Raw genomic sequence first — 13,169 nt, forward strand, 5'->3', positions numbered from 1 at the left:
TGAGGGGCCCTGATGGAGGGGTACAGCTAGAGCATGTTAATGAGCCTCAGCTGAGGGGCCCTGATGGAGGGGTACATTAGACCCAGGTCCACTCTGACCCGTGTGCTCCTTCAGGACGAGGAGGCGGCGCTGGCGGACGGAGAGGAGGTGGCCTACGAGGGCGGCGTGCGTCACTTCCTGTCGCTCTACAAGGCCTGGCAGGACAACATCCAGCTGGTGCTCTTCACCGTGGTGCAGGCCAGCGGCCAGACGCACCGCCAGGAGCAGCTGGAGCTGCTGGAGGAGATCCCTGCTACCCTGAAGGAGCTGCACGCCCAGAGCCAGAGGTACACGATGGGTTCTCCTCTTGTTCTCCTCTCTTGTTCTCCTCTCGTGTTCTCCTCTCTTGTTCTCCTCTCTTGTGTTCACCTCTCTTGTTCTCCTCTCTTGTTCTCCTCTCTTGTTCTCCTCTCTTGTTCTCCTCTCTTGTTCTCCTCTCTTGTGTTCTCCTCTCTTGTTCTCCTCTCTTGTGTTCTCCTCTCTTGTTCTCCTCTCTTGTTCTCCTCTCTCTCTCTCTGTTCCTCTCTTGTTCTCCTCTCTTGTGTTCTCCTCTCTTGTTCTCCTCTCTTGTGTTCTCCTCTCTTGTGTTCTCCTCTCTTGTGTTCTCCTCTCTTGTTCTCCTCTCTTGTTCTCCTCTCTTGTTCTCCTCTCTTGTTCTCCTCTCTTGTGTTCTCCTCTCTTGTTCTCCTCTCTTGTTCTCCTCTCTTGTGTTCTCCTCTCTTGTTCTCCTCTCTTGTGTTCTCCTCTCTCGTGTTCTCCTCTCTTGTTCTCCTCTCTTGTTCTCCTCTCTTGTTCTCCTCTCTTGTTCTCCTCTCTTGTGTTCTCCTCTTGTGTTCACCTCTCTTGTTCTCCTCTCTTGTCTCTTGTTCTCCTCTCGTGTTCTCCTCTCTTGTGTTCTCCTCTCTCGTGTTCTCCTCTCTTGTGTTCATGTCCACAGCGTGTACAACGGCCTGGTGAGCTTTGCCTCCCCGCTGGTGACGGACCGAGAAGCTGAATGTTCCAGTCCTGTTCCTGCCACACAGAGCAGCTTCGCAGCAGGTGAGACCTCCAGAGGGGAAGCAGAGGAACAGCTCCAATAGTCTGTTCTTAAAGGTCCCGGTAACATCCCCAATAAGCTTCCTTATGAAGCCTTGAGTGCTCTCTGAAGTTCATCATCACGTTCATCGTGTAATGTATTCACATGTGAGTGTGTACATGGTGAAGTCCATCTTGTTTGTTGTGTTCTGAGGTACCAGAGGGAGTCACCTTGTGTTCAGAGTTCTGATCCTTAGTCCTGTGTTTGGCTTCAGCTGTGAAATGCAGCGGGGGGGTGAAGACCCAGCCAGACTCCATGTCCCAGAATGCCCGGAGAGCCCTCCCCCGCCACCTGGGCACGCCCACCGACACGCCCCCCAGCACCCTGCTGATGAGCAGCAAGGGCTTCAACCCGAGCCCCAAGAGGGCCGTACGGGACCCCAAGACGGGACGAGGTACCGGGGGTCCTGGGTCTGGGTCCGAAGCACACGCATTGATGCACCGACAGCCGTGTGTGGTAGAGTTGTGTAACACCGTGTTGTGTCGTAGCTGTCCAGGAGAGGAACTCGTACGCGGTCAGCGTCTGGAAGAGGGTGAAGGCCAAGCTGGAGGGCCGAGACGTCGACCCCACCCGGAGGATGAGCGTCACGGAGCAGGTGACCCGGTCCTCATGTCATGTGACATCCTGCTGTCACTCACCAGCTCACCTGCTCATGTTCCACTGGAGCCACACACCTTCATCTTCAGAGGACTTGGCATGAAAAGAAACCACGAGGGGAAGAGAGCTCACTCACCAGCTTTCACTCTGGACTCCATTGTTACAGCAACGAGAGAGAAGCTCAGTGTGTCCTAGAGGAGCTCAGTGTGTCCTAGAGGAGAGGAGCTCAGTGTGTCCTAGAGGAGAGGAGCTCAGTGTGTCCTAGAGGAGAGGAGCTCAGTGTGTCCTAGAGGAGAGGAGCTCAGTGTGTCCTAGAGGAGAGGAGCTCAGTGTGTCCTAGAGAAGAGGAGCTCAGTGTATCCTAAGCGTCCATAAGGAGAGAGGAGAGAGGAGCTCAGTGTATCCTAAACATCCATAAGGAGAGAGGAGAGGAGAGAGGAGCTCAGTGTATCCTAAACGTCCATAAGGAGAGAGGAGAGAGGAGCTCAGTGTATCCTCAGCGTCCATAAGGAGAGAGGAGAGAGGAGCTCAGTGTATCCTAAGCGTCCATAAGGAGAGGAGAGAGGAGCTCAGTGTATCCTAAGCGTCCATAAGGAGAGAGGAGAGGAGAGAGGAGCTCAGTGTATCCTAAACCTCTCAGCCTCTCCAGGTCTTAGAGACTAGAGCAGCCGGACCAGAAGGAACTGCAGTAATGTAATTAATGTAGACATGAACACAGTCATGTCACTGGGTTCTGTGGTTCTGTTACTACGTTCTCTGGTTCTGTGGCTGTGTTCTCTGGTTCTGTGGCTGTGTTCTGTGGTTCTGCTGTGTCCGTGGGGTGGATCCGGCCTGACGTCCTGTGGTTCTGTTGCAGGTGGACGTGGTCATCAAAGAGGCCACCAGCATGGACAACCTGGCCCAGTTGTACGAGGGCTGGACCGCCTGGGTGTGATCGCCGCATCGTGTCTTTGGTCCAACGAAGGCTTGGAGATCCACCAGAGTCCAGCGGGTCTGGGGTGTCGGACCGGCGGCACCGGGCCGCACCGGGGAGGCGATGGGAAGCGGACGCCACGTCCGTCCTCCCAGACTCCCGGGAACCCAAACCGGGGCGGCGATCTCGTAGCGCCGCTGCAACCACACCCCCGACCGCCGGTGCCGGGCTGATGCGACGCTTTGTGGGCCCGTGGCCCCGCCTTCCTTTCTGGGGTTCGACCCGGCAACGCGGCGCCGAATGGGGGAGGGGTAGGAGGGACCCTCGACTTAGAACCGCCCCCCCACCTGCATAGCTCACCGTCGCGTTGCACCCGTCATCGCCTCTGCATCCTGCTGTGCCCCTCGAGTCCACCAGGGGGCGGCGGGGAGGAGCCGGGACCCCTGAAGCACAGTGGGCGGGACTTCACCGGGCTAAAGCTCCACGGATTGGCCGTTCAAGGGCCACGCTTGTTTATCTCTAATCGTTTCCTCAGCGGCTGTGATTGCGATTGGCCCGTGGGTTATCCAATGAGAGTGAAGGATTCCTCCGTGAACACCCACTGAGCAATAATCAAAGTGTATTGAGCAGTGAATAAAGGTGTGGACTTGTTCTCCGGAAGGTTCTCTGTGCTTTGTGTCTGAACCTTTGAAGGCCTGGGCGGTGAAGGTGAGCTCTACTCTTCTTCAGTGACTCCCGGCCACGCTGACATTTTATTCATCTTGACTTTCTAGTTTTACATTTTTAGTCGTAGTGTTTTTGGTGTAAGTGCAAAATGTTTATTCTTAAAGCTTTTAGTGGATTTTGTTAGATGACAAATAAACATGGAACTGAGATGGATTGTGTCTTTATTCAATGGGAATGAATGTTTCACTCCTCTGGCTGCGGGGAGAGCTGGAACACCGCGGCAGGAAGCTGCCAACAGGAAGCTGCTGCCGACAGGAAGCTGCTGTCTTCAGTTCTCAAGCAGTTGTCGTGCAGCTGGAGGACTTTACACACTGAAGAGAACGGAGCCTCATTATTGATCATTATTAGAATCATAGATAGATGTTTATGTAACTTCACCTGGTCACATGACATCTAGTGTTCATCTAGTCACATGACATCTATTGTTCATCTGGTCTCATGACAATTATTGTTCATCTGGTCACATGACATCTATTGATCATCTGGTCACATGACATCTATTGTTCATCTGGTCTCATGACATCTATTGATCATCTGGTCACATGACATCTATTGTTCATCTAGTCACATGACATCTATTGTTCATCTGGTCTCATGACAATTATTGTTCATCTGGTCACATGACATCTATTGATCATCTGGTCACATGACATCTATTGATCATCTGGTCTCATGACATCTATTGTTCATCTGGTCACATGACATCTATTGTTCATCTGGTCTCATGACATCTATTGTTCATCTGGTCACATGACATCTATTGTTCATCTGGTCTCATGACATCTATTGTTCATCTGGTCACATGACATCTATTGATCATCTGGTCACATGACATCTATTGATCATCTGGTCACATGAAATCTATTGTTCATCTAGTCACATGACATCTATTGTTCATCTGGTCACATGACATCTATTGTTCATCTAGTCACATGACATCTATTGTTCATCTGGTCTCATGACATCTATTGTTCATCTAGTCACATGACATCTATTGTTCATCTGGTCACATGACATCTATTGTTCACCTGGTCACATGACATCTATTGTTCATCTAGTCACATGACATCTATTGTTCATCTAGTCACATGACATCTATTGTTCATCTGGTCACATGACATCTATTGTTCATCTAGTCACATGACATCTATTGTTCATCTGGTCACATGACATCTATTGTTCATCTGGTCACATGACATCTATTGTTCATCTAGTCACATGACATCTATTGTTCATATGGTCACATGACATCTATTGATCATCTGGTCACATGACATCTATTGTTCATCTGGTCACATGACATCTATTGTTCATCTAGTCACATGACATCTATTGTTCATCTGGTCACATGACATCTATTGTTCATCTGGTCACATGACATCTATTGTTCATCTGGTCACATGACATCTATTGATCATCTGGTCACATAACATCTATTGATCATCTAGTCACATGACATCTATTGTTCATCTGGTCACATGACATCTATTGTTCACCTGGTCACATGACATCTATTGTTCATCTGGTCACATGACATCTATTGTTCATCTGGTCAAATGACATCTATTGTTCATCTAGTCACATGACATCTATTGTTCATCTGGTCACATCTATTGTTCACCTGGAGAGGGATTCTCTGTTTTCTATTTCTTGGGAGTAGTTTTTGATTTGATGTGAGGTCAAAGGTCGGGATGTCTGTGTGAATGAACTGCACGTGTCCTCTTCGTGGTGGCCCTGCAGTCCGTGGGGTTCAGTGTGGTTATCATAACCAAACACCGGGACAGGCGGCCCTCTGGACTCTGGACTCAGCTGTGGACCTCAAAGGTCCAGCAGGTTCGTCGTTGCGTCGCCGGGCGGTCAGACGCCATGTCGCTGCAGCGTGTGTGTGTGGCCGACTTCGAGGAGGAAGCCAAGCGAGTTCTCCCTAAAGCCGTGTACGACTACTACCGCTCAGGAGCTGATGAGCAAGGCACTCTGGCTGACAATGTCGCGGCCTTTAACAGGTAAGGCGCTCACACACACTCCGGAGAGGAAGCATAGTTAGTAACGTGCAATAGAGAGATGGAGATTCATCCATAAGGAGAGAGGAGCTCAGTGTATCCTAATCGTCCATAAGGAGAGAGGAGAGAGGAGCTCAGTGTATCCTAAGCGTCCATAAGGAGAGAGGAGAGGAGAGATGTGCTCAGTGTATCCTAAACGTCCATAAGGAGAGAGGAGAGGAGAGAGGAGCTCAGTGTATCCTAAGCGTCCATAAGGAGAGAGGAGAGGAGAGAGGAGCTCAGTGTATCCTAAGCGTCCATAAGGAGAGAGGAGAGAGGAGCTCAGTGTATCCTAATCGTCCATAAGGAGAGAGGAGAGGAGAGAGGTGCTCAGTGTATCCTAAACATCCATAAGGGGAGAGGAGAGAGGAGCTCAGTGTATCCTAATCGTCCATAAGGAGAGAGGAGAGGAGAGAGGTGCTCAGTGTATCCTAAACGTCCATAAGGGGAGAGGAGAGAGGAGCTCAGTGTATCCTAATCGTCCATAAGGAGAGAGGAGAGGAGAGAGGAGCTCAGTGTATCCTAAGCGTCCATAAGGAGAGAGGAGAGGAGAGAGGAGCTCAGTGTATCCTAAGCGTCCATAAGGAGAGAGGAGAGAGGAGCTCAGTGTATCCTAATCGTCCATAAGGAGAGAGGAGAGGAGAGAGGTGCTCAGTGTATCCTATACGTCTATAAGGGGAGAGGAGAGAGGAGCTCAGTGTATCCTAAACGTCCATAAGGAGAGAGGAGAGGAGAGTGGAGTTCAGTGTATCCTAAACGTCCATAAGCTGAGAGGAGAGGAGAGAGGAGCTCAGTGTATCCTAAGCGTCCATAAGGAGAGAGGAGAGAGGAGCTCAGTGTATCCTAAACGTCCAAAAGGAGAGAGGAGCTCAGTCTATCCTAAACGTCCATAAGGAGAGAGGAGAGGAGCTCAGTGTATCCTAAGCGTCCATAAGGAGAGAGGAGAGGAGGGAGGAGCTCAGTGTATCCTAAACGTCCATAAGGAGAGAGGAGAGAGGAGCTCAGTGTATCCTAAGCGTCCATAAGGAGAGAGGAGCTCAGTGTATCCTACGCGTCTATAAGGAGAGAGGAGAGAGGAGCTCAGTGTATCCTAAACGTCCATAAGGAGAGAGGAGAGAGAAGCTCAGTGTATCCTAAGCATCCATAAGGAGAGAGAGGAGAGGAGCTCAGTGTATCCTAAGCGTCCATAAGGAGAGAGGAGAGGAGAGAGGAGCTCAGTGTATCCTAAGCGTCCATAAGGAGAGAGGAGAGAGGAGCTCAGTGTATCTTAAACGTCCATAAGGAGAGAGGAGAGAGGAGCTCAGTGTATCCTAAACGTCCATAAGGAGAGAGGAGAGGAGCTCAGTGTATCCTAAACATCCATAAGGAGAGAGGAGCTCAGTCTATCCTAAGCGTCCATAAGGAGAGAGGAGAGAGGAGCTCAGTGTATCCTAAACGTCCATAAGGAGAGAGGAGAGAGGAGCTCAGTGTATCCTAAGCGTCCATAAGGAGAGAGGAGCTCAGTGTATCCTAAGCGTCCATAAGGAGAGAGGAGAGGAGCTCAGTGTATCCTAAGCGTCCATAAGGAGAGAGGAGAGGAGAGAGGAGCTCAGTGTATCCTAAACGTCCATAAGGAGAGAGGAGACGAGAGAGGTGCTCAGTGTATCCTAAGCGTCCACAAGGAGAGAGGAGAGAGGAGCTCAGTGTATCCTAAACGTCCAGAAGGAGAGAGGAGAGGAGAGAGGTGCTCAGGGTATCCTAAGCGTCCATAAGGAGAGAGGAGAGGAGAGGAGCTCAGTGTATCCTACACGTCCATAAGGAGAGAGGAGAGAGGAGCTCAGTGTATCCTAAGCGTCCATAAGGAGAGAGGAGAGGAGAGCTCAGTGTATCCTAAACGTCCATAAGGAGAGAGGAGAGGAGCTCAGTGTATCCTAAACGTCCATAAGGAGAGAGGAGAGAGGAGCTCAGTGTATCCTAAACGTCCATAAGGAGAGAGGAGAGGAGAGAGCTCAGTGTATCCTAAACGTCCATAAGGAGAGAGGAGAGAGGAGCTCAGTGTATCCTAAACGTCCATAAGGAGAGAGGAGAGGAGCTCAGTGTATCCTAAACATCCATAAGGAGAGAGGAGAGGAGAGAGGAGCTCAGTGTATCCTAAACGTCCCCCAGCAGCATCTCTAGGTCTGGACCAGGTGAACCTGGTTCAGGTCTCACTATCAGACCATCAGTCTCCATGAGGGGGCGGAGTCTCCAGGACTGAAGGTGGAGCAGGTTCATAATAGAGGAGGAGCTTGATACCTGAAGGCTCTGGCTCCTCCTACTTTAGACTCTAGGAAACACAAGTAGCCCCGCCTCTAGTGAGGCAGCTTTCTAGTGGGGTAACATGGTACTACAAGCTCTCTAGTGAGGTAACATGGTACTACAAGCTCTCTAGTGGGGTAACATGGTACTACAAGCCCTCTAGTGGGGTAACATGGTACTACAAGCTCTCTAGTGGAGTAATATGGTACTACAAGCTCTCTAGTGGGGTAACATGGTACTACAAGCTCTCTAGTGGGGTAATATGGTACTACAAGCTCTCTAGTGGGCAACATGGTACTACAAGCTCTCTAGTGGGGTAACATGGTACTACAAGCTCTCTAGTGGAGTAACATGGTACTACAAGCTCTCTAGTGGAGTAACATGGTACTACAAGCTCTCTAGTGGGGTAACATGGTACTACAAGCCCTCTAGTGGGGTAACATGGTACTACAAGCTCTCTAGTGCGGTAACATGGTACTACAAGCTCTCTAGTGGAGTAACATGGTACTACAAGCTCTCTAGTGGAGTAACATGGTACTACAAGCTCTCTAGTGGAGTAATATGGTACTACAAGCTCTCTAGTGGAGTAATATGGTACTACAAGCCCTCTAGTGGGGTAATATGGTACTACAAGCCCTCTAGTGGGGTAATATGGTACTACAAGCCCTCTAGTGGGGTAACATGGTACTACAAGCCCTCTAGTGGGGTAATATGGTACTACAAGCCCTCTAGTGGGGTAATATGGTACTACAAGCTCTCTAGTGAGGTAACATGGTACTACAAGCTCTCTAGTGGGGTAATATGGTACTACAAGCCCTCTAGTGGGGTAACATGGTACTACAAGCTCTCTAGTGGTGTAACATGGTACTACAAGCTCTCTAGTGGAGTAACATGGTACTACAAGCCCTCTAGTGGGGTAATATGGTACTACAAGCCCTCTAGTGGGGTAATATGGTACTACAAGCCCTCTAGTGGGGTAACATGGTACTACAAGCTCTCTAGTGGTGTAACATGGTACTACAAGCCCTCTAGTGGGGCAATATGGTACTACAAGCTCTCTAGTGGGGTAATATGGTACTACAAGCTCTCTAGTGGGGTAACATGGTACTACAAGCTCTCTAGTGGGGTAACATGGTACTACAAGCTCTCTAGTGGGGTAACATGGCACTACAAGCTCTCTAGTGGGGTAACATGGCACTACAAGCTCTAGTGGAGTAACATGGTACTACTAGCTCTCTAGTGGGGTAACATGGTACTACTAGCTCTCTAGTGGGGTAACATGGTACTACAAGCTCTCCAGTGGGGTAACATGGTACTACAAGCTCTCTAGTGGGGTAACATGGTACTACAAGCTCTCTAGTGGGGTGACATGGTACTACAAGCTCTCTAGTGGGGTAACATGGTACTACAAGCTCTAGTGGGGTAACATGGTACTACAAGCTCTCTAGTGGGGTAACATGGTACTACAAGCTCTCTAGTGGGGCAACATGGTACTACAAGCCCTCTAGTGGGGTAATATGGTACTACAAGCTCTCTAGTGGGGTAACATGGTACTACAAGCCCTCTAGTGGGGTAACATGGCACTACAAGCTCTCTAGTGGGGCAACATGGTACTACAAGCCTCTAGTGGGGCAACATGGTACTACAAGCTCTCTAGTGGGGCAACATGGTACTACAAGCCCTCTAGTGGGGTAACATGGTACTACAAGCTCTCTAGTGGGGTAACATGGTACTACAAGCTCTCTAGTGGGGTAACATGGTACTACAAGCTCTCTAGTGGTAATATGGTACTACAAGCTCTCTAGTGGAGTAACATGGTACTACAAGCTCTCTAGTGGGGCAATATGGTACTACAAGCCCTCTAGTGGGGTAATATGGTACTACAAGCTCTCTAGTGGGGTAACATGGTACTACAAGCTCTCTAGTGGAGTAATATGGTACTACAAGCTCTCTAGTGGGGCCATATGGTACTACAAGCTCTCTAGTGGAGTAATATGGTACTACAAGCTCTCTAGTGGGGTAATATGGTACTACAAGCCCTCTAGTGGGGTAGCATGGTACTACAAGCTCTCTAGTGGGGTAACATGGTACTACAAGCTCTCTAGTGGGGTAATATGGTACTACAAGCCCTCTAGTGGGGTAACATGGTACTACAAGCTTTCTAGTGGGGCAATATGGTACTACAAGCTCTCTAGTGGAGTAATATGGTACTACAAGCCCTCTAGTGGGGTAATATGGTACTACAAGCCCTCTAGTGGGGTAATATGGTACTACAAGCTCTCTAGTGGGTAATATGGTACTACAAGCTCTAGTGGGGTAATATGGTACTACAAGCTCTCTAGTGGGGTAATATGGTACTACAAGCTCTCTAGTGGGGCGACGTGGTACTACAAGCTCTCTAGTGGGGTAATATGGTACTACAAGCTCTCTAGTGGAGTAACATGGTACTACAAGCTCTCTAGTGGAGTAACATGGTACTACAAGCTCTCTAGTGGGGTAACATGGTACTACAAGCTCTCTAGTGGGGTAACATGGTACTACAAGCTCTCTAGTGGGGTAACATGGTACTACAAGCTCTCTAGTGGGGCAATATGGTACTACAAGCGCTCTAGTGGGGCAATATGGTACTACAAGCTCTCTAGTGGGGTAACATGGTACTACAAGCCCTCTAGTGGGGTAATATGGTACTACAAGCTCTCTAGTGGGGTAATTCAATTCAATTCAATTCAGTTTATTTGTATAGCCCAATTTCACAAATTTGTCTCGGAGTGCTTTACAATCTGTACATAGACATCCCTGCCCCAAACCTCACATCGGACCAGGAAAAACTCCCAAATAACCCTTCAGGGGGGAAAAAAAGGGAAGAAACCTGCAGGAGAGAACAGAGGAGGATCCCTCTCCAGGATGGACAGAACAATAGATGTCATGTGACCAGAAGGACAGATTTAGAGTTAAAATACATTCAATGAATGTGACAGAGTGTATGAATAGTTCATAGTAGACATATTCCACGATGGAGACCTCCACGATCCATCAGGCAGATGGCGGTGGGGAGGAGGAGTGGGCGGAGTCTCAACAGGACAGTGGCGTAGTCAGGAGCAGGAATTCCACGACCCAGACCTCGATGATCCATCAGGCAGATAGGATCTATGTCGTCTCATAGGGTCCGATGACCCCATGAGACGTGAAGTCACAAGGACTCCGGGGAGAAAGCAGAGTTAGTAATGTGTGATTGAGAGATGAAAATTCATCCCTAAGGAGATAGAAAAGAGGAGATAGGTACTCAGTGCATCCTAAACGTCCCCCTCAGCCTCTCAGCCTATAGCAGCGTCTCAAGGGGCTGGACCAGGTGAACCTGATTCAGCCCTAACTATAAGCTCTGTCAAAGAGGAAAGTCTTCAGTCTACTCTTAAACGAGGTGACTGTATCTGCCTCCCGGACTGAAGGTGAAGCTGGTTCCATAAAAGAGGAGCTTGATAACTAAAGGCTCTGGCTCCCATTCTACTTTTTAAGACTCTCGGAACTACAAGTAGTCCCGCATTTAGTGAGCGTAGCTCTCTAGTGGGGCAATATGGTACTACAAGCTCCTTAAGATATGATGGTGCATCACCAATCAAGGCTTTGTAGGTTAAGAGAAGAATTTTAAAAGTGATTCTTGATTTTATGGGTAGCCAGTGCAGAGCAGCTAGTGCAGGAGTGATGTGATCTCTGTTCTTAGTTTTAGTGAGAACACGGGCTGCAGCATTCTGGATCAACTGGAGGGACCTAAGAGATTTATTAGAGCAGCCTGATAATAAGGAGTTGACCTAAGAAACTTATAGAGCAGCCTGATAATAAGGAGTTGACCTAAGAGACTTATAGAGCAGCCTGATAATAAGGAGTTGACCTAAGAGACTTATAGAGCAGCCTGATAATAAGGAGTTGACCTAAGAGACTTATAGAGCAGCCTGATAATAAGGAGTTGACCTAAGAGACTTATAGAGCAGCCTGATAATAAGGAGTTGACCTCAGAGACTTATAGAGCAGCCTGATAATAAGGAGTTGCAGTAATCCAGTCTCGAAGTAACGAATGCGTGAACCAATTTTTCTGCATCTTTTTGAGACAAGATGTGCCTGATTTTTTAAATATTACGGAGATGAAAGAATGCAGTCCTTGAGATTTGCTTTACGTGGGAGTTAAAGGACAAGTCCCGATCAAAGATAACGCCAAGATTCTTTACAGTGGTGTTGGATGCCAGGGCAATGCCGTCTACAGAATCCACATCACCAGATAATTGATCTCTGAGGTGCTCAGGGCCGATTAAAATTACTTCGGTTTTGTCTGAGTTTAACATCAAGAAGTTGCAGGTCATCCATGTTTTTACGTCTTTAAGACATGCTTGAATTTTACCGAGTTGGTTGCTCTCTGGTTTTATCGATAGATATAGTTGAGTATCATCTGCATAACAATGAAAGTTTATGGAGTGTTTCCTGATAATATTGCCCAAAGGAAGCATGGTACTACAAGCCCTCTAGTGGGGTAATATGGTACTACAAGCTCTCTAGTGGGGTAATATGGTACTACAAGCTCTCTAGTGGGGCAATATGGTACTACAAGCTCTAGTGGGGTAATATGGTACTACAAGCTCTCTAGTGGGGCAATATGGTACTACAAGCTCTCTAGTGGGGCAATATGGTACTACAAGCCCTCTAGTGGGGCAATATGGTACTACAAGCCCTCTAGTGGGGTAACATGGTACTACAAGCTCTCTAGTGGGGTAACATGGTACTACAAGCACTCTAGTGGGGTAATAAGGTACTACAAGCTCTCTAGTGGGGTAATATGGTACTACAAGCTCTCTAGTGGGGTAATATGGTACTACAAGCTCCTTAAGATATGATGGTACGTCACCAACTTTGGAGTAATGTAGACCTTAGTGCTGATAGAAGACTCATCTCTGTACTGGTCTTGTTAGACCTTAGTGCTGATAGAGGACTCATCTCTGTACTGGTCTAGTTAGACCATAGTCCTGATAGGGGACTCCTCTCTGTACTGGTCTTGTTAGACCTTAGTAGCCTTGATGACCACCAACGTTAATCACGGCGTTCCACAAGGTTCTGGTCTTGGACTCTTTGTATTTACCTCATAAATGCTGGACCACAGTCCCGAGGCAGCTGGTCTGACTGGTCCTTGATGTGGACTCAGGTTGATGCAACATGACCTCTGGCCTGCAGGTGGCGCCTCGTCCCTCGGGTGCTGAGGGACGTGTCCTCCGTGGACCTGTCTGTCTCTGTTCTGGGTCAGAAGCTCAGCATGCCGGTCTGTGCTGCTGCCACGGCGATGCAGAGGATGGCTCACCCTGAGGGAGAGACGGCGACAGCGAGAGGTACACACACACACACAGAGCCACACACATACACACTGTGGCAACCCGGGGGACTTGGAGGTGAGATTCGGTATAAAATCAGGAGACTCAGAGACGTAGCACAAAATAAAGTGTCTGAATAAAACGTATAGGAGAAG

The 13,169-nt window shown here is 48.6% G+C and overlaps 2 protein-coding genes across 4 annotated transcripts in view; both read left to right on the top strand.

Annotated features, from left to right (window-relative positions):
- smg1 (SMG1 nonsense mediated mRNA decay associated PI3K related kinase) overlaps positions 1 to 3,499 on the top strand; it is a 57,199-nt gene extending 53,700 nt beyond the window's left edge. For all 3 annotated transcript variants that reach the window (XM_056407729.1, XM_056407730.1, XM_056407731.1), the window contains 5 exons: positions 115 to 326; positions 977 to 1,077; positions 1,329 to 1,508; positions 1,603 to 1,709; positions 2,568 to 3,499. In XM_056407729.1, the coding sequence (XP_056263704.1) occupies positions 115 to 326; positions 977 to 1,077; positions 1,329 to 1,508; positions 1,603 to 1,709; positions 2,568 to 2,645 (678 nt within the window). In that variant the 3' untranslated portion in view covers positions 2,646 to 3,499. The remainder of the gene's footprint in view (positions 1 to 114; positions 327 to 976; positions 1,078 to 1,328; positions 1,509 to 1,602; positions 1,710 to 2,567) is intronic.
- A 1,661-nt stretch (positions 3,500 to 5,160) lies between these two features.
- The window catches only part of hao1 (hydroxyacid oxidase (glycolate oxidase) 1), a 12,180-nt gene continuing 4,171 nt past the window's right edge, over positions 5,161 to 13,169 (top strand). Inside the window, exons 1-2 of the mRNA XM_056407734.1 lie at positions 5,161 to 5,353; positions 12,881 to 13,032. Of these exons, the coding sequence (XP_056263709.1) occupies positions 5,217 to 5,353; positions 12,881 to 13,032 (289 nt within the window). The 5' untranslated portion in view covers positions 5,161 to 5,216. The remainder of the gene's footprint in view (positions 5,354 to 12,880; positions 13,033 to 13,169) is intronic.

Source organism: Pseudoliparis swirei, chromosome 23, assembly GCF_029220125.1.
Source record: "Pseudoliparis swirei isolate HS2019 ecotype Mariana Trench chromosome 23, NWPU_hadal_v1, whole genome shotgun sequence".
NCBI lineage: Eukaryota > Metazoa > Chordata > Actinopteri > Perciformes > Liparidae > Pseudoliparis > Pseudoliparis swirei.